The 24,931-nt window shown below is 40.9% G+C and overlaps 1 protein-coding gene across 5 annotated transcripts in view; it reads left to right on the top strand.

The window, feature by feature from the left end:
* CLTCL1 (clathrin heavy chain like 1) overlaps nt 1–21,414 on the top strand; it is a 35,231-nt gene extending 13,817 nt beyond the window's left edge. The window contains exons 5-34 of one of the 5 annotated variants that reach the window (XR_003988208.1): nt 46–159; nt 881–1,054; nt 1,323–1,520; nt 1,900–2,100; nt 2,220–2,372; nt 2,989–3,111; nt 3,857–3,994; nt 4,188–4,352; nt 4,756–4,936; nt 5,284–5,447; nt 6,181–6,306; nt 6,623–6,765; nt 7,361–7,595; nt 9,470–9,592; nt 10,023–10,168; nt 10,550–10,733; nt 11,285–11,477; nt 11,947–12,104; nt 12,199–12,363; nt 12,776–12,883; nt 13,226–13,393; nt 13,474–13,623; nt 14,436–14,567; nt 14,909–15,019; nt 15,579–15,749; nt 16,523–16,744; nt 17,425–17,445; nt 19,527–19,602; nt 19,970–20,104; nt 20,623–20,683. Coding sequence is in view for 4 of the 5 variants with exons in the window: in XM_030460328.1 (XP_030316188.1) it covers nt 46–159; nt 881–1,054; nt 1,323–1,520; nt 1,900–2,100; nt 2,220–2,372; nt 2,989–3,111; nt 3,857–3,994; nt 4,188–4,352; nt 4,756–4,936; nt 5,284–5,447; nt 6,181–6,306; nt 6,623–6,765; nt 7,361–7,595; nt 9,470–9,592; nt 10,023–10,168; nt 10,550–10,733; nt 11,285–11,477; nt 11,947–12,104; nt 12,199–12,363; nt 12,776–12,883; nt 13,226–13,393; nt 13,474–13,623; nt 14,436–14,567; nt 14,909–15,019; nt 15,579–15,749; nt 16,523–16,744; nt 17,425–17,445; nt 19,527–19,602; nt 20,006–20,104; nt 20,623–20,738 (4,458 nt within the window). In the remaining variant the exon portion in view is untranslated. Of the gene's footprint in view, nt 1–45; nt 160–880; nt 1,055–1,322; nt 1,521–1,899; nt 2,101–2,219; nt 2,373–2,988; nt 3,112–3,856; nt 3,995–4,187; nt 4,353–4,755; nt 4,937–5,283; nt 5,448–6,180; nt 6,307–6,622; nt 6,766–7,360; nt 7,596–9,469; nt 9,593–10,022; nt 10,169–10,549; nt 10,734–11,284; nt 11,478–11,946; nt 12,105–12,198; nt 12,364–12,775; nt 12,884–13,225; nt 13,394–13,473; nt 13,624–14,435; nt 14,568–14,908; nt 15,020–15,578; nt 15,750–16,522; nt 16,745–17,424; nt 17,446–19,526; nt 19,603–19,969; nt 20,105–20,622 lie in introns of all 5 variants that reach the window. The other 4 variants (XM_030460328.1, XM_030460325.1, XM_030460326.1 and 1 more) reach the window with 4 other exon arrangements.
* Nucleotides 21,415–24,931: the final 3,517 nt, after the last annotated feature.

Raw genomic sequence — 24,931 nt, 5'->3', positions numbered from 1 at the left:
CTGTACTTGCAGGCAGTCTTGTGACATGTACTTTTTTTTTCCTAGCTACACATAATTGAAGTAGGTCAGCCAGCTACTGGAAATCAGCCATTTGTTAAGAAAGCTGTTGATGTGTTTTTCCCACCTGAGGCACAGACAGATTTTCCTGTGGCAATGCAGGTAAATATTTGACCTCCCCAAAAAAAACCCAGCTGTATAGTCTGGCAAGTAGCTGCCAGCTGCTTTCTGCTGTAAAGAATGCTTTCTGTAGTGCTTTAATATCATTCCTTCTGATATCATTCCTTCTGGTTTCTGAGAGGTAGCCTGGTCATTAAAACAGGAACTCAAACATACAGGCTGCTTCAGTATTTCTCTAGGTATGTCAACTTAATTTAAGATTGTTTGATGTTTTGTTTGTTTGTTTTAACTACAAAAATGCCAACAAAACCCATACCAAAAAAAACCCCCAGCCCAACAACAATATTAAAAAACCTTCAATAATGTCTTCTGGTAGAATGTCTCTAACATCGATTTGGCTGTTGAACTTCCTAATAATATCCAGAGTTCTAGATAAGAGTGTTATGGTGTTTGATGTAGCTTCACATGAAAGTGGCATTAATAATGCCTAAACTTTATCCCTCAGCCTAACTCATTAAGATGAGTATGTCCTTTGCTGCAGATAAAGTTAAATTTCCCTTCAGCCTCTCTATGTAGTGGCTTCAAATACCCAGCAAAGCTGTTTGTTGCTTTGAGGTTGTAAGGAAGAAGCCTGAAGCTATATTTGTTTTTACTGTCAGTGCAGAGGCATGTCACTGCACTACTATCTTGTGACTAGGCTAAAGGCAGCTGTCTTAACTGTTATAGTCTTAGAGCTGACTAATCAAAACTCATCTTTTGGCAGATTGGAATTAAGCATGGTGTTATCTACCTGATCACAAAGTATGGATATATTCACATGTATGACCTGGAGTCTGGAGTGTGCATCTACATGAATCGTATTAGTGCTGATACAATCTTTGTCACAGCTCCTCATGAACCTACCTCAGGCATTATTGGTGTCAACAAAAAAGGACAGGTAACAAATCCAGCATTCAGTTTTTGAGCCTTCTAAAGTTCTGATGGAATCTACGAAACCTGATGATGATTTGATATAATGTGCATCATGAAAGGGAGCAAGTAACTATTTGATTAGTCAGTTTTTGTCCTCCTAATACAGTACTGCTTGGGAAACAGCTTAAATAATCTACTACTTTGCTGATGGGCTGCATAACCATTTGTTTGCTGTGCTTCATAGTACTTGTGGAAAGGACAGTACTCCTCAGTATGCCTTTTGGCCTTTCCAGGTGCTTTCTGTATGTGTTGAGGAAGACAACATAGTGAACTATGCTACAAATGTTCTCCAGAATCCTGACCTGGGACTGCGTATGGCTATCCGTAGTAACCTAGCTGGGGCAGAGGAATTATTTGCCAGGAAGTTCAACACACTGTTTGCACAAGGAAGCTATGCAGATGCTGCTAAAGTAGCTGCATCTGCACCAAAGGTAAATAACTCCAAAGGTAAAGCTTGGAAGCCATAGGGATTTAGCTTACTGGAATTGCCCAGCTCACTTGCTTTTCAGTGCTTGATGTTCAGAAACTAAAGTGCTACAATACTAGCTTTAGTTCTCTATGGTTTAGTTGTTCTGATCAATATTGTCTCCTGTAGCCCATAAAGGAGGACCTGCTGTACTTTCCAACCACTGGCTGGACTTGCCATGGCTACTGACTTGTTGCTAGAATGTCATTGGTTTGATGAAGACCTCCAACCTGAAGGCTTAAGAGTAGATGCTTCAGTGTATAGCTTATAACCTGATTTTTTGACTAATACCATTCATCCTTCACTGATTAAACATAGCTTCTTTCTGTCTTGTGCCTCTTCAGGGAATTCTGCGTACCAGTGATACAATCAGGAAGTTTCAGAGTGTACCAGCTCAGCCTGGACAGGCCTCTCCCCTCCTCCAGTACTTTGGAATATTGCTGGACCAGGGACAGCTGAACAAGTTTGAATCTCTGGAGCTCTGTCGTCCGGTCCTTCAGCAGGGCCGCAAGCAGCTTCTGGAGAAGTGGCTGAAGGAAGACAAGGTGGCATAGTCATGACATTAGCTTAATTCTTTTGCATGTAATGATTGTATGAAAAGTACTTTTGCTGATACTGCATCTCTGCATTCTTCTGCTTGACAAAATACCACTTTTGACTTCAGCTGGAGTGCTCAGAGGAGCTGGGAGACCTGGTGAAGACAGCTGACCCAACCCTTGCACTCAGTGTCTATCTTCGTGCTAATGTGCCAAACAAAGTGATTCAGTGCTTTGCTGAAACTGGTCAGTTCCAGAAAATAGTGCTGTATGCTAAAAAGGTAAAGTTGATTATCACAAGCTGCTAGAGTCTATCTTGGGTTTAATGTGTACATTCCCAAGCTATCTTGCATGAGATAAGTTTGATTCCTGTCACTTAAAACTGATAAGTAAGATTGAGAAATGGTGTTTACTTCATTGTTTTAGTGCAAATCATAGTGTATGACTAAAGTCTGAGCAGTCTTCAAAAACATCAATTTAGAACATCCAGAATTTTATGAACTATCACATCAATGGACTGACTCAGTTTTATTCTAGAGAGTAAGGATAAGATTCTTTCTAAATTCATAAGACTTTTTTTGGGCGAATTACATAACAAATTGTCCACTAGTAAGTTTGTGACCTTACTTGATAGTGCCTTAAGGCTGTTGAGAGATTTATTCCTAGCAGTTTTCTTACCTAGCCAGAGAAATGCCCTGGCACAAGTTCAGTTACTAACTGGGTGAATGCTGAATTTATGGTAACAGTCAAGCAATCCTTTTGTTTGACAATTCCTGGAAGATGAGGAATGGGTTTGGCAACTTCACAGCAGTTCATAGTGCCTATGCTAAAGAATCTGAGAGCTTAAAAGATGTGTAAAGCTTCCCAGACGTGCATGATGGTTTCTGAAATCTCTAGGTTGGCTATACCCCAGACTGGATCTTCTTACTGAGAAGTGTGATGAGAGTCAGTCCAGACCAAGGCCTGCAGTTCTCCCAGATGCTGGTACAGGATGAGGAGCCTCTGGCTAACATTAACCAGGTGATGCCTACAACAAGAGTACTGGTCTCTTTCTAGACAGAGGTAATAGCATAGTACCATTTTGGGGACTGGTAAGGCCAGTTCAGGTCTCTAGCTTGTTTAGAAAAGTGACTAAACTTATTCTAGTGAAGCTTGGTTACTATTGAGTCTTTAGAGGCAAGTGTGCTCTCAGGTTATTATGGAAGCTTTCTGGGTTATAATTAATATTGATAGCGAGTCTGCTTCATTGTTGGCTTAAGCAGTAGAGTGTTCCTGTCCTACTGGTGGCTTTAATGGAGCATACATTAACCCTTCCCATGCAGAGAATTTGGAGCAAGATGAACTGATAAACCTAAGTTGAGTACTGCCTGCCAATGGGCACTTCTGGTTAAAGGGACAGAGAAATAAGGCAGCAATCTGCATTACTAAATAAGGAAAGCTACAGAGAAAAAGTCTTATCTTTTCTTGTAGTACCTCTGCCAACAAGAGAGAAGATATGGGATTTGCACACTGTTTTAAAACTACATAGAGTGAGTGACAAAATCTGGCATAATAGCTCAAAGTTATGTGCTTCTTGCATTATAGAAAAAAGGAAAACAAGTGTGAAACTTGTCTCTGTTACCCTGGGAGTAATCCTATGAAAACAAAAAGCATACAGCATGCTAGGTGCTGTGATGAGCAATCCTTCTGACCTTCTGGCCAGGCCATTAGTATATACAGATAAATATGTATAGATTTCCTCTCTTAACTTGACCAATCTCTACAGATTGTGGATGTATTCATGGAGAACAGCCTCATCCAGCAGTGCACATCCTTCCTGTTGGATGCCCTGAAAAATAACCGCCCTGCAGAGGGCCACCTTCAGACTCGTCTCCTGGAGATGAATTTGATTCATGCCCCACAGGTAAAACCTCTTAACCTAGTTCCTCCAGAATGGGAATGGGAGACAGTAGTAGGCTTGCACAAGAGTATGTCTGATAATGATATCCATAAGTAGTTTAGCAACATCAACCATTGTGTCACTGCTGTGACTTTTCTGCAATTTTTAGGCTGAACTGCTGTGACTTTTGACAGTCTGAATATTAATAATCCTTTAGGTTGCAGATGCCATTCTTGGAAACCAAATGTTTACACACTATGATCGTGCTCACGTTGCCCAGTTGTGTGAAAAGGCAGGCTTGCTCCAGAGAGCTTTGGAACACTACACTGATCTCTATGATATTAAACGTGCTGTCGTTCATACTCACCTGTTGAATCCTGAGGTAAGTCTGTTCTACAGAACAGGAAAGTGAAAGCTTAAGTGAAGGGAACACACTTCAGCACTTCTGTAGCTGCTAAAAAGTCTCCCTGTAGCTGCTATAAAATGGTTTATAGGTACCAAAATCGCACATGGAGCATTGGTTCAAGAACATCTGTCTAGTTAATGATTCAACCATAATCTGTAGTTTTGATGGCTTAAGTCTGACCTCAGTTTTCCAGGTGAGCATTTCAGATCTTGCTTTCAAAATGAATTTTTGAATCTGTAGAGATGGTGAGTGTGTAAGTCTCTAGTATAAGAATGTGAAACACTTCTCTCTAGTAACTTGGGTATGAATTCTGGCTAGCTGCCACATTTTAGAAGTAAAATCCTGTATAAGCTAATGAGTAAAATGTCTTTCTTTTCAGTGGCTTGTGAACTTCTTTGGCTCTCTCTCAGTTGAAGACTCTGTGGAGTGTTTACGTGCCATGCTGTCAGCCAACATTAGGCAAAACCTACAGCTCTGTGTGCAAGTTGCTTCTAAATACCATGAGCAGCTTGGTACCCAGTCTCTTGTGGAGCTTTTTGAATCTTTCAAAAGCTATGAAGGTACAGTATTAGAGGGAAGCAGACTTCTTGGGAGCACTACTTGATTGAAGCTAATAGTAAGGACTTTGAGGGAAATATTTGTTACACAGCTGGACCTGAGTCCAGCCAACAAATTTATCCAGGTGAGCTCATCACAGTGAGCCCAGGTATAGCTTTGTTCTAGATAGTTTCTTAAACCTTTTCAGTAAAGATCAAAAAGATGAAACTTGAAGGAGGGGAAATACCCTTTTTCTTGCAGTTGTATGAAAGATAATGTCTGAGGCTTGAACTAAGTCTGAAGCTTGTAATAGTCTGCACTTCCTGCATTTATCCTTCGAACTGTGTTAAAAACATGTAACTGTTTCTAGGACTGTTCTATTTCTTGGGTTCCATTGTAAACTTCAGCCAGGATCCAGATGTTCACTTCAAGTACATCCAGGCAGCTTGCAAGACTGGTCAGATAAAGGAAGTGGAAAGAATCTGCCGTGAAAGTAACTGCTATAACCCAGAACGGGTGAAGAACTTTCTGAAGGTAAATATCCTGTCCAATGGACCGAGCAATCCTCTGTATGTTTGGCATAGAACTACAGCCTTCTAGCTGGGGGGAAATAGCAACTTAAGGTTTACCTAGCATGCCTCTGAGTAGTCTAATGTGTAGTTGGAATAGGAGTTTGATCCTATTCTAGGCATATAATAGATTCTTTCAGAAGCACTGGGAAAACAAGCCCAAATTCACCATCCTTTAAAACTAGCCTCTATGATATAGCTTGTACCTCTATGATATAGCTTGTACCAAACTCATGATTATGTTGTCACAGAACAATAGGTGAATCTGTGCTGGCAGAATGAAAGATGATGCTGAAGTGGTCAGCAGAAGCTTTGTCAAGGTTGTTGGCTTGACAAAGCTTATTAAAACTGGAGTCAACCTGTACAGCGATGTATACTTTATTGCTGGTGAAATGGGATTTTAATGCCACTTCATTTTGCATGAAGTTCTTGACCCAGCAACTGTCTTTTGGATAGTACTGAATTTTTAAGCTAGAGATGTAGACCTAAGGATGGCAGTTGATGAAGAGCTTAAACTTTAAACTCAACTGATAGACTGACTGCATGGTATTTGTAGGGGATAATCTGCTTTTGAGGTCAATTGTCTGCTTGTATAATGTCTTTTCTACTAAGGGAATTTGGTCATACTTGCCTGCTTTGAATCTGCTTTAATAAATGGTGGTTGCTTACTTTTTTCTTTTCCATCCCACAAAATCCAGGAGGCAAAGCTCACAGACCAGCTTCCCCTAATCATTGTTTGTGATCGATTTGACTTTGTTCATGACCTGGTGCTCTACTTATATCGCAATAACCTGCAGAAGTATATAGAGATCTATGTACAGAAGGTAAGGTACAGTTTTAAGCTCTTGTTCTTTCCTTCCTAAGAAAGAACTTGACCTTCCAGTAAACTAAAGAAGAATCTGCTCTGTCTCATTTCTGCTCACATTACTTACTGGAGAGCCTCTGCACTAGCCTTTTATCTATTACAAATCCATAAAATGTAGTTTTTCCTGTATAATATGTACAAATGTGTTAGTAGCTTAAATTTCAATGCTCTAAAGCATAATTTAAATTGTTAACTAGAACTTCCCCTTGTAGAAAGCTAGAGGTAGGTTACTTGTGATGCTAATAATTAGTTTTTATGATGGTGCCCTATCCTAGGTGAATCCTAGCCGTATACCAGCAGTGGTTGGAGGACTTCTCGATGTGGATTGTTCTGAAGATGTCATTAAGAACTTGATCATGGTAGTTAGAGGCCAATTCTCAACAGATGAACTGGTGGCTGAAGTGGAAAAAAGAAATCGGTAATGAAAATGAATCTGTAGACACCAGTGTTGGTTTTTCCTGACATACACACCCCAACTGACTTGGAGGCAGTTTTATTGAATGATACAATACTAATAATGTTTTATATTTACTATAGAAAAGCAGCTTAGTTTTACTAGTTAGTCTCTTGATTATTTGGGCCATACAGGAATGCCTGACACCACTGCATGATGAATAACATGGCTTTGGAACACTTTCTGTACAGGAAACCATAGTATGTGGCTTAGGAGTAAATCTGGATAAAACTTTCTTGACAGTCTTTTATAGGTACACAGCAGCTTGTGTAATTACTTTGTAGTTACATGTAATGTGAACACATGGCTTTAAGCATGAAGACCCAATTAATAGAAAAGGAGTTGAAAGGAAAGGCTGCAAAATAAGTTGGCATCTGCAGCATTCCCAGATGTTAAATTGCATATCTGGCCTCCACTAATTTAAAAATAACTGGCTGGTCTCTTTCTGCATTTGTGTCTGACCAGCAGACTTGCTTGAAGGGAAGGCCAGGCCTTAATGGGTAGCTGTCAAGCATACCTCAGTCTGATTTATAAACCTAAAATGTTTGCTTCTTCAAAGGCTTAAGTTGCTGTTGCCATGGCTTGAATCAAGGATTCATGAAGGCTGTGAAGAACCTGCGACTCACAATGCCTTGGCCAAAATCTACATTGACAGTAATAATAATCCAGAACGGTTCCTCCGTGAGAATCCTTACTACGACAGCCGTGTAGTGGGCAAATATTGTGAAAAAAGGGACCCTCATCTGGCCTGTGTTGCTTATGAGAGGGGGCAGTGTGATCTGGAACTGATAAAGGTTAGCAAAACTGTGTTTATAAACATGTTAAAGAACTACTTGCTGCCTGAAGTGGAAGCCTAGCTGGCTATTTGTCTAACACTTGCAGAATCCTGTCTTGCAGTCTCACTCAGGAGTTGAGGTAGGCAGGATTCTTCTACATGGAGTCAGTGATTTTTATGCTGATGAAAAGACTCCTGTGCTGTATGTCTGAACTAAAACTGTATAACTCTACAGCTTTAAGGTACTAGTCATGTCTTTCATCTGCTGATTCCACTCAAAATTAAATTGCTTATTGGGCCCAGCTAAAGAATATATCTACTGTTAAAACTTTTTTTTTTTTTGGGTTTTTTTGTTTTTTTTTTTTTTTTAAACTTGACCACTTGGGACGAAGGGACAGCTGTCAACTAACCTGACAATAGTAGGAGAAAAAGCTTCCCTATAACTAGAATGGGGCTTGTAATTTTCCCTTCTTGTGGCTGACCATTGGTGTTGCTCAAATACTTGACTAGAAATGAGGAAAATAAGTGTTAACAGTCAAACTTCAAGGACTTACTCTGATAGCATTCCTCTTCTATCTTAAGCTTGTTGATTCCCAGAACCTCCCTCAAGAGTTCTAGGGCAAGTCAAATTCCCAGGGTTCTCCAAACACATCCTAGTCTCAAAGTGAATACCAGAGCTTAATGCCAGATTGTAGTGTTTGTGGCTGTTGAGAAAGAAAACATTCTTCTCCTACCTGCACTTCTATGCTAGTGTATGCAGAAAATGACAGCTCCATAGGGGTAAGAACCAGCTTGTTTTGTCCTGTTTGAAAGGAAGTAAACACTGTTCCCTGGCAAGGCCTGCCCTGTGAACATTAGAATGGTCGTATAATGCAGACTTGCTGATGAAAATTGCTTCCAGCATGAAGCAACTACTTTTGAAGTAATACCCCCTCCATAGCAGTACACACAAACACACACACAAAAAAGGCTGCTCTGTGGCTATTTCAGGATATGAAGGTGGCTCTGAGTTGCTGCTTTGTGAGGAAGCTTGCTAGGCTAAGGTTTAACATTCCAGTTAACCATACCAGTTTCTTCATTGAGCTGATGTTTTGAGCAAGTGTTTCTTGTTATGGAGAAAAGATCATCCCCCTCGAGTAATTCTTAGACATTGCTGCCTCCTAGAAGAAGGCTCAACTCCTGCAACTAATAAATCTAAATTGTAAAGCAAAATTGTGCTACTATTAATTTTCTTACAGCAAAGTACTTGAGATTCCAAGAGCTAATTCAGATACTAACAAAACATGATCTGTTGGTAGAAGCTGGAGTAGGCCTTCAGGTTTCTACTTGTAGTTGGCAATGGCAGCTTGTAGTACTAATAGGATCATAATCATAGCTCCTCCTTGCTGCAGCTATATAGGAGAGTTGATATTTAGTCTATATCCTTAACATTTTAACAGGGGAATCGAAGCCACTTACTACTATGAACACTTCTACTGCAAAGCTAATGACACCAAATATGTAACCTATTTCTAGCTTTAAACACCAGCACCATTCCTCACTTCACTACTTAACACTGCCCAGGCAAGTGACTCCCTTTCTAGATTTAAAACTTAAGTTCTTCAGGCTTCTGCAGGTCTTCACTTCAAACAGAAGCAAATAGTTACTGTGAAGCCACTGTCACAGTATTTGTGTGTCGGGCAAAACCAAGAGAAGCTATAGAAATTCTGCTGGAGACCTTCTCCATGAGCCTTCCAGATCAGAGGTTGGGTAAGAACTTGTCTGTGGCATTTAGCATTGGTCAGCAATTAGTTCTAGTCAGTCTTCTAGACTGTCTGATTAATAGCTAGATAAACCTGTCCTGTGGCACTAACTTGCTAGCATTAATGCCAGGATTTGTGACTTCTCCTTTAGGTCTGCAATGAGAACTCGCTGTTTAAGAGTGAGGCTCGCTACCTGGTGCGTAGGAAGGACCCTGAGCTCTGGGCAAATGTTCTGGAAGAAAACAACCCATTCAGAAGACAGCTTATTGACCAGGTACAGCACAGAGACTAAACTTTGAGTATGAGGAGACCTCTAGATGTCTTGGAAACATCATGGAGCATTAAAGTAGCTGTCTTCGCCCACAAGGTCCCTTGAGGCCCCATCTCAGCTACATAGACATTTGTAGGAGTTCAAGTGGCAGGTATTAACTCTGACCTTTGTGGTCAGAAAATATAGTTACCAGTAAGATACTATTTCTGTCCTGTGGTGTGGTCTACCTATGGTGAATTTGCTCCCTATGCAGACCCAAGATGTGACTTCAACAGCCTAACAATAATAGATACAATATAGAGGTACCTTCTTCTTGCTGTCTGTGAAAAAATACTCTCAAAGTTCTGAAGCCTTAATCTGTAGTTCACTGGAATAAGTTGGCAAATGTCTCATTTGGGGAAAACACTTAATACTTTTCTGCCTTCAAATCCAGGTTGTCCAAACAGCTTTATCAGAGACACAAGATCCAGAGGAGGTTTCTGTGACTGTAAAAGCTTTCATGACTGCTGATCTGCCAAATGAATTGATTGAGTTACTGGAAAAAATTGTCTTGGATAATTCTGTATTCAGTGAACACAGGTAAGAGGAGAGCCTTGAGCACAAGTTTACCCTATTCAGGGCCTTTGCTGAAGTTGTGAAGCGACCTGTTATTGTGAGCCTTTTGGTTACAGGACCTAAGTGCTGTTAGATGTCTGTAATGAGGTGAAAAAGCAGAATTTGAAGTCCTCTGTGCTTTCAGAATAGAGCTAGTTTACACAGTGCTTGTTTGCAGTGATGTGTTGAGAGAACACATTTGTAAGCAGTTTATTTTTAAAGGTAAATATCAGCATTACTCAACTTGGGATTGAGAAGTTGTTGCTGCTGACAGCAAGTGGGTGTATTTTTCACACGTACAATGTATGTCACTTAAGCAGGAGTTACTGGGCACTGTTTATAACCTCTGCCATCTGTTAACCAAAGGAATCTCCAGAATCTGCTGATCCTGACTGCCATTAAAGCTGACCGCACTCGTGTGATGGAATACATCAATCGACTGGATAACTATGATGCCCCTGATATTGCAAACATTGCCATCAGTAATGAGCTATATGAAGAAGCATTTGCTATATTCAGAAAATTTGATGTTAATACTTCAGCAATTCAGGTGAGGTGTGGTTCCTGAATGAGGGTATGGAATGCTAATAGTAGAATGGGAAGTGCACTGTTAATATTGATTCTGAAGGAGTGATTGTCACTTAAATCATCAAGACTTGAGCTCCCATTTGATATCAAGTTGCAGGGAGAAGTGGAATTATCTGCAAAGAATAGTAAAACAGTCAATTCTGACTTCAGAGTCTGATCTGGTCAAAGTAATAAAATATTGGGATGCTGTGCTATACACTTGAGGTGTGTGCTCTTCATTGGAGTCAGGGTCACTACCTTGGAGACTCATGTAAAAGGTGCAGAAGAAGCAAATGCTACTAGGCATTGTCTTCAGGCCAGTATTACTGACTTCTGTAAGGCAGAGGAGAAACATCAGCACCAAGTGTCTTCTTCCTGCTGCCTCTACTTCATTGGACAGAAATGGCTGTTCTAAAAGCAGTTATCTTTATGTTGCTTACACAGAGCAGCATATGTGCTTGAAAGAAGAGTTCTGTTAAAAGGACAGTCTTAATAAAGCTTTGATTTTTAACTTGGAATTCCTATTTCAAACAGGTGCTGATTGAGCACATTGGCAACTTAGACCGTGCTTATGAATTCGCAGAGAGATGTAATGAACCAGCAGTGTGGAGCCAGCTAGCCAGAGCACAGCTTCAGAAGGACTTGGTGAAAGAGGCCATTGACTCCTATATAAAGGCAGATGATCCATCTGCCTACATGGAAGTTGTTCAAGCAGCTAATAGAAATGGTAAAGCAAAGCATCTTCAAACGAATGATTGTTTGGATATGGGCTAGGTTACTGCCTTGCATTGAGCAGCAGGAATTCTTAAGACTAATTTTGTTTCAGAGGAAATGGGAGCAATCAATGTGTATGAGTCAAGGTTTAGTGAGATTCCTGTCAACAAGCTTGTCTGTGTTACTACACTAAAGATAGACCTTCATGTGGAGATGATTTGAACTAAAATACAGCCAAGTATAATACATTTATTTAGCCATATGTGGCAGAATTGCTTGCCAGCTGGATTGTAGAATAGTTGCAAGAAGTTCAGCCTTATGTGAAGGTCACTTGGTGTTTAGCAGGGAATTCCTTAATTCAAATACAAATGGCTTAGTATCATGGTAGAGGAGATCCTTGACACTACTAGTAAAAACTGTTCCTAAGTTGGCGAGGAGAGCAATGACTAAACAGAGGATCTTAAATATTTCTTCTCTCCAAGATAACTGGGAGGACCTAGTCAAGTTCTTGCAGATGGCCAGGAAGAAGGCTAGAGAGTCTTACGTAGAGACAGAACTTATTTTTGCTTTGGCAAAAACTAATCGTCTGTCAGAACTGGAGGAGTTTATCAGTGGCCCTAATAATGCCCATATACAACAGGTATGTCTGATCAACAGTTCCCATGTATGACTTGCTGGTTAGCTGACTCCTGACTCTTGCTGTTACCCTCGTTTGCCTTGGACTCCCAATCCAGGTTGGTGATCGCTGTTATGAAGAGGGGATGTATGAGGCAGCAAAACTCCTCTATAACAACGTGTCAAACTTTGCACGCCTGGCATCAACCCTGGTGCACCTGGGAGAGTACCAGGCAGCAGTGGACAGTGGCCGCAAAGCCAACAGCACTAGGACTTGGAAGGAGGTAACAAACTTGTGGTTTTAAGTCTGCAGAATATGCTCTACTGTTGCATGTAAACATGTCACTCTGAAACATAATTGGACTCCTTTGTTTGTTCAGTAATGTGGGAATTAAGAGCTAATTCATAACTGCCCACAATTAGCTCTGCTAGTAGCTTCCTACCTGCTTCTGGTGACAGTGGGCACTCATAGCTTTATAAGCTGTCCTCTTGCCTAAGATGATAAAGCTTAGTTTCAAAACAGGGTAAAATGAATGGCAGAAATTTTAATCCTATAGCAAGCATTATGGAAAAACCTATTTGGAACTGAACATAAGCCTCAAATTTGCTAAAGCTATGCTTAACTTCCCCTTTAATACAAGGAGATTAAGTAAGTATTGCAGTATTCTATTAACTGTCTGCTAATTCTCATTATAGGTCTGCTTTGCCTGTGTGGATGGAAAAGAGTTCCGCTTGGCACAGATCTGTGGCTTACACATCGTTATCCATGCTGATGAACTTGAAGAACTGATCAGTTACTATCAGGTTAGATCATTGTTAATAACCTGACAAATTCAGACAGCATACTTGTACCTGCTAGTGAAGTGGTCACAGATAAAGCCTGATACCCTGTGGGCTGGTCTTTAAATTCATTCTTCTTGCAGCTCCATCTTCTAATAGCTGCAGGCATATTTTTTTCTGTCGTGAATAGATGGGTGATAGTTTTCGCTGTCCCTTTTTTTTTTTTTACAATTCTGTTACCTCATTGCTTAAAAGGCTAAGCACTCTTATTTGAAAAGCAAAGCAAAGTATGTTGAATTTAAGTAAAAATGCATTTTAGCAAGTTTAAGTACCAGTTGGTCATGAATTTATTTTCCTGACATCCAGGATCGTGGCTACTTTGAAGAATTGATTGCTCTGTTGGAAGCTGCTTTGGGCCTAGAGCGTGCTCACATGGGAATGTTTACTGAACTTGCCATCTTGTACTCCAAATTCAAGCCTCAGAAAATGAGGGAACATCTGGAGCTCTTCTGGTCTAGAGTTAATATTCCAAAGGTATGCAGTAAAGTAGCTACACTGTAAGTGAAGTTGGGAAGCTGTCAGTGAATCAAAGTGACTGATTTCTTCTTTTTCAGGTGCTCAGAGCTGCAGAACAGGCTCATCTCTGGGCAGAACTTGTATTCCTCTATGACAAGTATGAGGAATATGACAATGCAATAATTACTATGATGAATCATCCCACTGATGCCTGGAAAGAAGGGCAGTTTAAAGACATAATTGCCAAGGTAACTAACTAACTGAATCAAAGTGCTGAAAATTTTGGGGTGGTTTGTTTTTTGGGGTTTGGGTTTTTTTTTTGGGACAGAGGCAAGAACGCACAACAGAATTGCTGTTTAGAAAAGGAGTTTGCTTAAGCTACTACTCATTTGTCATGCTGTATTTAAAATAACTTCCCATCTGTTTTCTGCTATGCAGCACATTCTGTTGAGTGGCAGCAGCTAGCACAGGATGTTTTCAGAGGCTGCCTAGGATCAGAGGTCACAAGCAAGAGGCATAACCTCCTGATACTTTTGAGCTGACTGCTGTCATAGTCTGAGGCTGAAACTGTTCTTAGAAGATTTCTGAAAATGTTTCCAGCTGTTTCAGTGGGAGAATTATGGTGGACAGTCCCATGAACACAGCAGAGAATATTGAGTTCATGAATAATTTAGACAATATTTGAGGCTGAATGCACTTTTTTTTTTCTTACGGGTTTCAGTGTAACAACTTAAAGACTGTATAAGACTACAGCCTTTACTGGCTTTAGGAGTCCAACAAATACTCACATCAACTCTAGTGGGCTGCCTGTGCCAGGATCTCTTAACTGTGGATGGGTTAGCACTGGTTTGTATTACCCCTGGTAGCTTGTGACTTCACTATGTAGAAACAGAAGGCACAAGAAGCATTTATCAGCTTGAACAAGAATTCTGCATGTAAATGTAACACTTCTGGCCTCTAGAAGGAAACTTAAGCCTTCATTTAAAATTGTGATAAACTTTGTGCTGACTTAAGTGATCCAAACTAAGCATCTTAGGCTAACAAGTGTCTAACCATGCAGGTGGCCAATGTGGAGCTCTACTACAAAGCTTTGCAGTTCTACCTAGACTACAAACCTCTGCTGATCAATGATCTTCTGCTTGTGTTATCTCCACGACTGGATCACACAAGGACAGTCAATTTTTTCTCAAAGGTGAGTTTAAGTGATGGGAGATGGATAAGACTTGCTCAAGTTAAGACACTTCAGCCTCTGGCTGAAAAAAAGGGGTTAACATCTCTCAGGGTGGCTTTACTTCCAGCATAAAGGACTGAGAAGCAGCCCAGACCTGGCTTGATACAGGAAACACTAGAAGACAGAACTAGCATAACTGGCTTAGGAGACTGCTCTGTTTTATTTCTGGCAATACAGGGTGCTTTGTCTGAAGTGCCCTGATAGGGAACACAAACTTCTGTAATAAGGGGGAATCTGTTTTAGGAGTATGAAGTGTCAGAATTGGTATACTTAATCTTGTATTCAAAACCTCTAAATTCCAGGTTAATCAGCTCCTTCTAGTAAAGCCTTATCTGCGTTCAGTCCAGAACCACAACAACAAAGGAGTCAATGAGGCTCTAAACAACCTTTTAACAGAGGAGGAAGATTATCAGGTGAGCTCCACAAAATAGATTGCTAGGCCTGAGGGGTGCTTCCCTCTCTCCAACAGTAAGAGGCCATAGTTTGGTTGTGCCCCATCTGACAGAGTGGTTCACGTGCATGGAAGAAAACTTCAATACTGCAGTAGTGGGGGTGGAATCAGAACCTTTGTGGGCAGGAGTCTTGAGACACTGCAATGACTTGGAAACAAAGCAGGTGCCACAGTTATTTCTCTGAGAACAACAGACTTCATAAAGGTCTTCATATTAGATATGTACTCCACACTGTACTACTTTGCTTCTGGCCCTATTGGCTGCTTCCTGGAAGACATGCTTTGTGTTCTGAAGGTAATGAACTTGTCTGTTCTGTCAAGTGTGTTCCTGTGAGTTACTGTTTTGCTGTGTATGGAACAGACACACAGGCTAAACAAGCTGTAGCCATGGTACCAACATCCAGCTGGCAGAACCTGAACACTTCGCTTGGATGCACCATGCTTGGACGTTTCTCCACTGTAGTTCCTGCCTACTACCATCTGGAAGCACATTCAACACGTAACAATTCTCTCTCAAACAGGGTTTGAGAGCTTCCATCGATGCCTACGACAACTTTGATAACATAACCTTGGCTCAGCGCCTGGAGAAGCACGAGCTGATCGAGTTCAGGCGGATCGCTGCTTACCTGTACAAGGGCAACAACCGCTGGAAACAGAGTGTGGAGCTCTGCAAGAAGGACCATCTGTACAAGGTGAGGTCTAAAAGAAGTCTGAGCTATGAAGTCCAGGTCTCCTGGATATGGAATAGGGTTTGTTATGTAGTTCTCATTAGTCTTAGTACGGCTCCTAGAGTCAAAGTGTTTGCAATTTCACATGCGGATCTTAAATCTAATTTCATAATGTTATCCTGTACTTAGAGGCCTGTCTGTATCATTCAGTGGCATCTGTACAGTTTTCTACACTAGTTCAGAGTATCCTCCACTGAATGAAACATTTATGCCCTTGTTTGGGTACAGATGAAACATGACAATGATACAGTCTTCAAGCCTGTAGTGAGTTCACACGAGCCAGTTTTTGACTACCCTGTAGGACAGCTGGCAAGTAGTCTTCTGTCTGGACACATAGTCAGCAATTGGTGCAATAATCTCTTCTGCTTTGGGTAATCCTTAATATCTAATGGAGGTAGGTGGGATTCTAGAATGGTTGTTTATTTTTGGAGTTACAAAGTTAAGTAACATCTCATCAGGCCACTTGAAGTACTTACGGCAAATCTGGCTGGATAATGTAAATGGAAGTACCTGAGTTACCTCAAAGCACGAGGACGTATATAACTGTGAATAACATGTATATAACTGAGTGTATGTACTGTAGCTTGTCTCCTACAGAATATATCTGATAGTGTTTAAAACTAATCTTATGGTGCACCAAATACCTGGCTTACCTAACTAGCCATAACATGCACATAAAGTTTAGAGCAAGATGCTGAGAGGCAAGGGTCAAGCTTAAATGTTGTTCTTTTCTGTAGGATGCTATGCAGTATGCTGCAGAATCCAAAGATGCAGAACTAGCTGAGAAGCTGCTTCAGTGGTTCCTGGAAGAAGGCAAGCAGGAGTGTTTTGCAGCCTGCCTTTTCACATGTTATGACTTGCTTCACCCAGATGTAGTCCTTGAGTTGGCATGGAGGCATAACATCATGGACTTTGCAATGCCTTATTTCATCCAAGTGATGAGAGAGTACCTTACCAAAGTGAGTATAGCATAGAATAAAAAGTTAAGACCTTTAGTCCAATCTATGATAAGCATTAAGCAAACCAGAGCTCTTTGCATTTATTTGGACTATTGTTGTTCCTCATAGACTGTCTGCTAGGAAGATCTGAGGGCTTAATCACTTCAAGCTAGTGGCTTATAAATAGATGCCTTGGGACTTAAGAGGTCTTGTTCAACTTTTCCTTTTAACAGCAGACATAAGTTTCATAGCTGAAGATCAAGACCTAGTGAAGACAACCTATATCTCTTGTTTGTTTAACTATGAAAATACTCTGCTTTAACTGTTTCAGAGAATATAGCTTTTGAGTAACATGAACTTTCTGAGTACATGTTATTCCTTTATTAGCCATGGGAATAGACTGTTGAAAGTAAGGTTTTTTAAATGGAAAAGAGAATGGTGTACAGCCAGACTGTGTCTATACTGATAGCAGTAGCTAGTCCTTGATTGAGAGATGAGAGATTCTGATCCTGTGTGGTCTTGAATGCTTGTGTCATGATGCATCTCTTAAGATACTAAGTTAAGATACTTTCTGAGAAGGCTTTAGGGTTGCATAGGATGTCACAGTAAAGAATGTCATTAAAATGAGTAATCTGTAAGTGACTGCTTCAGGTTGCCTCTAACCAGTGATGTTAAGTATTCCCCTCTGAATTTTCTTGCAGGTTGATGGGCTGTTCTATAAGGTGACACTCTGATTTCAAACTCTTTGTGTTCATTTGTGTCCCTCAATATCCTAGGATTCTTTTACAGGAATCTAGCTGTAGCTTCTGCCAGAAGAGCAGTGTAATTTAGTTCTAACTCATTTCCTGTTCACTTTCTAATGCTAAAAGGGTAACTATTCACAAGTAACTTGAAAATCCAACCAGACTCTGCTCCTTTTCATTGGGAAACAGAAGCAAGTGATTGAGGTCTTGAATGTTCAGGCTTCAATTCACTGTATCATAGATATCTGGTGGCAAAGAGAGTGTTGTTCATAACTAAACAAAAGCAGTTGCCAGGTAACAGGATGTTTTCTAAGTGCAAATTTCTTGTTACGCTGTAAATTACTGAAGTGTGCAATCTTCCAGGCATGGTGAGTTTGAATAGTAGCATAAAGCTCCTGCAAACTTTTTGCCTGCCAGTATGATGAAAGTATTTGCACAGGTCTTGAACTGCTCCCCCTCCTCATATTCCATTGAGGAGAAACTTGCTACACAAGTTCACCTGTACTTTTCCATGGGTTTTGGTCTCTGATCATGGTTTTTAAGCTGCTGGTTGGATTTACAAGTAATCACATGTACTAAATACGGGATAACTTGCCAGAAGGAAAATCTGCATGGTGAAAGTGGTTTACAGTGGAACTAATTTAGTCTGTTGAATTAACTGCAAAACATGGAATTGGAGAATGGGCTTTATAAATGTGCTATGTCTAAAGTTGTCATGTAACTAACTTCAAAAGTGCAAAACAATAGACAAGGGTAGCAGTGGGATGTGTATGTCTTCTGGAATTTTTTTCATGTGTAAATAGGTGTTAAAACACAGAATAGCCATGTCCCAGAAGGAGCCAGGCACACTAAGTATCTTGACGCTCATTTGGAAACCTTTTGAATAACTTTTAGGCAGCAAATTTAGTCTTTCCTGGAGAGCTACTCCTGCACCGTCTTCAGGACGTCTGCGCTTAGCGTGCTTGTTTCTCCCTCTGTTCTCCCTCCGTTTCTCCAACAGAGGGAGTAACTGGACTCCTGTTGAAAGTTTTCTAGTACTTCAGGAGCAGTTAAAAGGAAAGCCTAATCCAAGAGAGAATCCCAGGTGATAAGTAGGGCAATACAGCTAGTTTGAAACTGGTGGCTGTCAGTTGCAAGTATAAGAGACACCCCTCTTGCAGCACTCCTCAGACCAAATATTCTTGTAATGGGAAAGGAAAATGAGGAGTAGCTGAAATAGAGCCTTGGGCAAAAATCTATGTTTGCCCAGCATGTTAGTGCTGCTTGTGTCTGGATGTAAAGCTGTGTGATTTTTTGTGCCTTGCAGTCTTCAATCTGAGTGACTCTCAGGGATGATCTAACTTGTTAAATCTGAGAGAAGGAAGGTACAGTTGCATTCCCAGATTACTCTCCTCACCCCCAATTAAAATTTGTGTTCAGGGTTTCTGCATTCCTTCAACACTTTCACAGATGTGTTTAGCCTCAACAGCTTTATTTGGCACAACACTGGGATCTGTATAAAGGTGATACTGCTAGGCAACTTTCCATAATGGTTCTAGAGTTTCCTCTAAAAGGAGTCTGTGAATACTGATAGAGTTAGACTAGCATTACTCTGCAAGCCAGGTTAGGCTGTAGTCCTAAATAGGGTCAAACTTCATGGGGCTGGAATATTTGCAGTTAGCTGTGCCCTCTCATTGAAGGGGAATGTGAGTGCAGGTTAATAGATGAGTGTAGATTAGGCCCATTTGAGAGGATGCTTCATACTGCAATCTGATGGGCTTTTTTTCTGGGTCATAGAGTTAACGGTGACTGGAATAAGGCCCATAAAAGTGCTTCATTTGAAGGTATTGGTGACCTCAGCTACACTGGACAGCTATTGTTTACTGCAATGAACCTAAAGCAGGAGGTTGGGAGGGTAGGTTGAGACCATAGTTTCCTGGGAACACACAGACTTTTGAAGTGTCCAGCTTGGACTAATGAAAGTACTACTTGATAGCTAAGGTACCAGGCATGAAAATCCTCACACAGTGGTGCAATTTCCAGACAAGGCCTTCATACATCTCCTGTTCACTTCAATGTAGGTGGATAAACTTGATGCTTCTGAAAGCCTAAGAAAAGAAGAGGAACAAGTAACTGAACCCACTCCAATAGTATTTGGTAGGTGAAAGACTTGGTTCTAATTGATTACCTATTGTTACTCTGGCCTCTCTTTGTGGAGGCATCTTAAATTACTACGTCCAGTTAAAGTAAATTCGTTTCAACTAGATAGTAAAATGGTTGTCTCTGCTAGATGAAATGCATTAGCTGTTGAAGTGACCTCTCACTCCTACAGTACTTCTACTCTTCAGCTAAAGTGTTGCTCCTTTAAATGGCTCAGAACTATAGCTTAGGAACAGTCAGTGTGGTAACAGGACTGGGAATACCAAGGTGTGCACAATCCCAGTAGTAACTTCCAGAGCAATGCAAATTCCTCCTGTTATTCCTGTCTAAGAGGAATGTGTCTGCCTTCTGCTTTTTCAAGTAGAAGGGCAGACTGGCTTTCTAGTTCACCCATTTTAAGATGTGCAGCCAAAAAAACCCATGATAGTCCTGAAGTGTGCTGCTATTTTAGAAGCCCTTCTGAAGAGGCATTCTGCTAACAGGCACCTAGAAATCGCTGGTAAGGGAAAGATGCAACTGCTTCACTGTCTGGTGTAGATGTTAACCAGAATTTAACATATGCATGAGGCATGGGTGCTCTTAGTGATAAAGACAAATCTGCCAAGGTACATTCTGGCCTGTTGCACCACTCTCCAGACTGAGACCTAACAGACCTAACAGCTTGAATTGCTCTACTTTTCAGTTCTGACCATGCATGGGTTAAGTAGTATCTGTCTGTTTGGCTTTCAGTATGGTCTCTTCAAAACAAGCCAGGTTTATGATGCCTTCGAGATCAGTTTATACTCATCCTCCCTCAGGGTCCTGCCTTGCTTTTGTAATTTTCTGGTAGCAAGAGCAGATGGCCTAGGTGCCCAGTCTGTGCTGCATGTTGAGACACAGTGTGACTTGCTAGAGTCTGCTTGCACAGTGGCTGATTTTTAGCTAAAGCCTCATAACCTGTCACGTGGTACAGCTAGCACTAGAGAAGCTTGGGTTCTTAAACTAACTTGTTGTTTGTTTTTTCTCATGCTTTTCTAGGCCAGCAGTTGATGTTAACAGCAGGCCCCAGTGCAGTACCTCCCCAGGCAAACTTCCCATATGGATACACAGCACCAGGATTCACCCAGCCGCCTGTTTATGGTTTCAACATGTAACTAGCTCTCTGACAGACCTTCACTGTCTCTGTTCTCTTCCTTCCCGTCCCTTTTTAACTTCTCCAAGAAGTGTACAATGGTCGTAAAGGCACAGATGACTTTCTGTTGGCTGAACACTCTTGCTGCCTGGCTCAGTGAGGAGACTTCAACGGGATGCCTCTTACTGTTATTTATTGATTATTGTCCGGTTACATTTCAACCTCTGAAAGGCAGCTTTTGTTACTGACATTGTGAGACTCTTGTCTGAAGTTAAGGCACTATTTCACTTACTCATACAGCAATAACTGCTTGAGGCCAGGGGGAAGAGAGCATATTTTTCTTTCTTTTGCAAAGCCCATTGAAGGCTGCTGGGAAATTGCCTGGCGCCAAGTTGTTAAAGCTTTAGCTGAAGCTACTGAAGTAGCTGGGTTGTTAACAATTCAGTGAAGCATCTCGTTAATAATGAATTGTTGAAAGCTTGTGTACATCTGACTACCCCATCTTATTTGCAGTCTTATGTGCAAAAGAAAATGGGCTTTCTAATATTTGTGCTCTGAATGTTTAGAGGAATGTTGGGAAAGGTTCCTTTTCTGGATAATAATGCTGTTGGGGTTCAATACTGTTGGAGTCTGTTCTATATTTTCTGGAGTAGATCTGAGACTTGAAGAAAATAAATCTTCTCATGCCAGAGAGCAAACATTTCCCAGATCCTTTTTGTTTAACAAGAAGAGAGCATGTTACTTTTTGACGCTAAATGGTACTAAAGGAAACCTCAGCTATGTGTGGCAAGTGAACATAGCAGTGTGCATGGGCTGCCAAAGTACTAGAGACACAAGAGCACAGTGTCAGGGTTGGGGAGAGGGACACACTGCTAAAATACTGAGGCAGTAGGGAGGGCCATAATCCTGACTTTTTATTTGCACCTTTAACTGATTCTGGCATTGGCTTCCTGCCACACCATGTTCTGACCCTGTCTGGTGGGCAGAGTCAGCACCTCCTGAATTACCTGGGTGCAGTGGCTCAGTTCTGCTATGCTGCAGTAGCATCCACAGCCTGCCCATCACCAGTCTCTTTCTTTGAGAATGCCAACAGGGATGTATTATTATTTTGTGCCACTCTTCAAATACATGTATCATTAACGTTTTATGTACTTAGATAACAATGTATAATTTATGGTTATGAATCTTGTGCTAATCTTGAATATTATAAAAGTCCAACTATAAATGTAAAACTGCAGTATCTACTGTGTGGTTCTAGTCTTAATATTTTGGGGGTGGGGACTGGTTGGTAATAACACACTACCACTAATAGCATCAGGTTTCTTAACCTGTCTGCTAAGCATGCCACGTAGGAAAAGGGAAACGTGTGCCAAGGCACCTAACATAGAGGGCTGAGCAATTAACTTCAAAGGGAGCTGTGGTCTCTTCACTGGACACATCAGCACACTGTCACGTGTGGAGGTCACCCTGCACGAGGCTGTTGCATGCTTGCTTGATTTTCAGTCACAGGACTGGAGAGCTTCACTGCTGTTGCTGAAGGAGATGCTCCAGGCTGTGTCTTCTCCACTAAAGTACATTAATTTAACAGCAGTAATGATAAACTGCACCTTTTCATGTGGAATTCTACCTGAACAGGGCAAAACATCTTTAAATACCAGCCAGTAGAAACTGCCAGGGTTGTGAAATCATTAACATCAGACTATGCTTTGGCACAATATTGTCTCCCTTGATCACTGCCCTGTGGTAGCATTGTCAAAGTGATGCGGTGTCCAACTTCCTGATGCAGGATGAGTATCCACATCCTGATGCTTTGTGTACTTCTGTACTGATCAGCATTCAACAACTCAGCTCCCAACTAATGCAACTAATGAGTTCAAGCAAATCTGCACTCTGTCCCGACTTATTCCTAGCAGAAATTAGCCAGGTGCCACACCATTTCCCAGACAAATGGTACTAACTTTTGTAACTACTTCCTTGTGGATCAAAAGAAATTTGGCTGGGGTAGCTGGAACTGAAAGCCAGCTCTAGGATTAGTATGACTAGAAGTTTCCTTCTTCTCAGCTTGAAAATTTACTGTGACTTTTTTCTAGCAACATGTATAAGCTAATGGTGAAACACAGTAAACTGGTAGATTCTATGATTCCATTAAATACTAGAACAGCTGATGACCTGTAGAGAATTGAGCTAGCCTGGGGATCCTTAATAGGATCAATCTAGAAATCTAATTACAGGAATGACTGAGTTTTCAAGGAAAGCAAAGCTGCTAGCTCTGTCTTGCTTTAGTTGCTTTCCTGGTATCTTAAGCTTTTGCCAAGTATAGTGGTTCTTATAAATTTTGTGATCTTGCATTCTGAAATTCATCTGAACTTCTTGCTATTACAGTGTAGCTGTACCTGAAATGTGGAGCAAGCTCTTGCATACCAGAGTACTTCAGTTTCTTTAACAGTCATTCTCAGCAGGAAATAACCACTCTTCTGGTGGGTTAAGTGGAGGACTTAATCCAGTTTATAAAGTAGTGTCCATCCAAGTTTTTAAAACTTGAATAAGATTGTTTTGCAGAAACCTTTTTTAAAACTAAGCCTCTCACTAATTCCCAGCACTTTAGTGGGATAGGGAGTAGTGCAGAATGATCTGTTCTGGCAGAACACACTGCAGAGTGCATCACCTGCAGACTTACTGTCAAATGGTAACTTGCTTGAACCTACATCGAGGCTTTTACTGGCTCCTGCTTCTCCTCGGAGAAGCTGTATGGGTTTCAGTCTGTAATAGCTCTTGCTATGTGTCAGGCCTTAGGGGAGTTTTCCCTAGTCTGGCAAGTTTTGGGCAACTGGCATTACAGATGACAGGCAATTCATAAACATTGTTGTGCAGCTGCTTTAATGTCTTGTAAACTAGGTGGAGACTGACCTCCCCACAAATGACTTCAAGGACATGTGCTTCTCTTGGCATAAAAGTCTGGCTTGCATTCAGCTGCTCATTCTGTGCTAGCACTTGAGGACCTTACACTGTCCTTTGCTCACTCACGTCTCTAAAGGTTACTGGTTTCTTTTGCTGCAAAGACCAAATGACAGGACAAGGAAGGAAAAATGTCTAACAAAGCTGCTGTTAGAAGCAGAATTCTGGTGGAGGCTGCTGCTGCCTGCTCTGCTGGACCAGATGAACCAGCCCCATAAACACAGGAGGAATTGGACTTGGGATGAATGCATTTCAGGGGTAAGTTCTGTTTCTTATTGGCTACCCAATGTTGTAGAATTGTACAAGACTTCTATTTCCCTTACCCCCTTTTCAGGGCTCTATAATAAAATGGTAACATGCTTGAAGAAAATGCTCCTAAGTGATTTTGCTCCTTAAAAAATAAAAATTATAGGTAAATAAAGCCTAGTTTAGTCCATATTATGGGAATGATTCAGGAAAGAGTCCTAACCGCAAGGTACAAAACTCAGTTTTGATTTAAGAGCTTCTTTTTTTAGTAACTGCAGTGCTGAGAGCTGGCACATAAAGGATTATATGAATACCTTAATAGGTTGTGTGAAACAATATTTTTTTCCCTACCAAAACAAGGAACTCAGCAGCATGGAAGATTTCTTATGGTTTCTGAACTCCAAAACTGACAAACAAATCCTTTTTTGTCTGATGCCCACTTAAATGACTTGGATGAGTTTTGTACTTGGGCAAAGCTGACTTTTCAAGTGCTGTACAGTTAATGTTTATGCTTCAGCATGTGGCATTTTAATTGGTAGGCTAGAACTTGGCCACTGAGAAACTGTGATTGAGCCAGCATGACAGTGGATCCAATTTATACTGAAAAAATGAAGGCTAGAAATCTTGCAAATCTTGGAACAAGCAGTACTGTGTGTCCAGGTTCCCTTAACAAGCAGTTTAGAAAATATCTGTACTGCCTTGTGACAGGACATATTTCTCATCTGTAGAACTTACTTCAGTCTTTCTGGGTCCTTCCTCCTCTGCTGTAAATGGTGTGGCTTGTCATTTGTTTCCAAGTCAATGATTTCTTTTTTACAGAATACATCAAGACTGCTTCAATTTCATTTCTTCCCACAAAGTAAAATTGAGACACCTTGAATTTGTGATAAAATGTTACAGAACATAAGGCTGGAAAATGCTTAATGACAGCAGAGTGCTGTGTGACACTGGTGTGTAATTACACTGTGGTTTGCTGAGTGAATTAACACTTGCTATAGCACCCTGCAGTCCAGC

The sequence above is a fragment of the Calypte anna genome, chromosome 15 (genome assembly GCF_003957555.1).
Source record: "Calypte anna isolate BGI_N300 chromosome 15, bCalAnn1_v1.p, whole genome shotgun sequence".
Taxonomy (NCBI): Eukaryota; Metazoa; Chordata; class Aves; order Apodiformes; family Trochilidae; genus Calypte; species Calypte anna.
The sequence above is the reverse complement of the archived record's forward strand: the minus strand, read 5'-3'. Positions and strand labels throughout refer to the sequence as shown.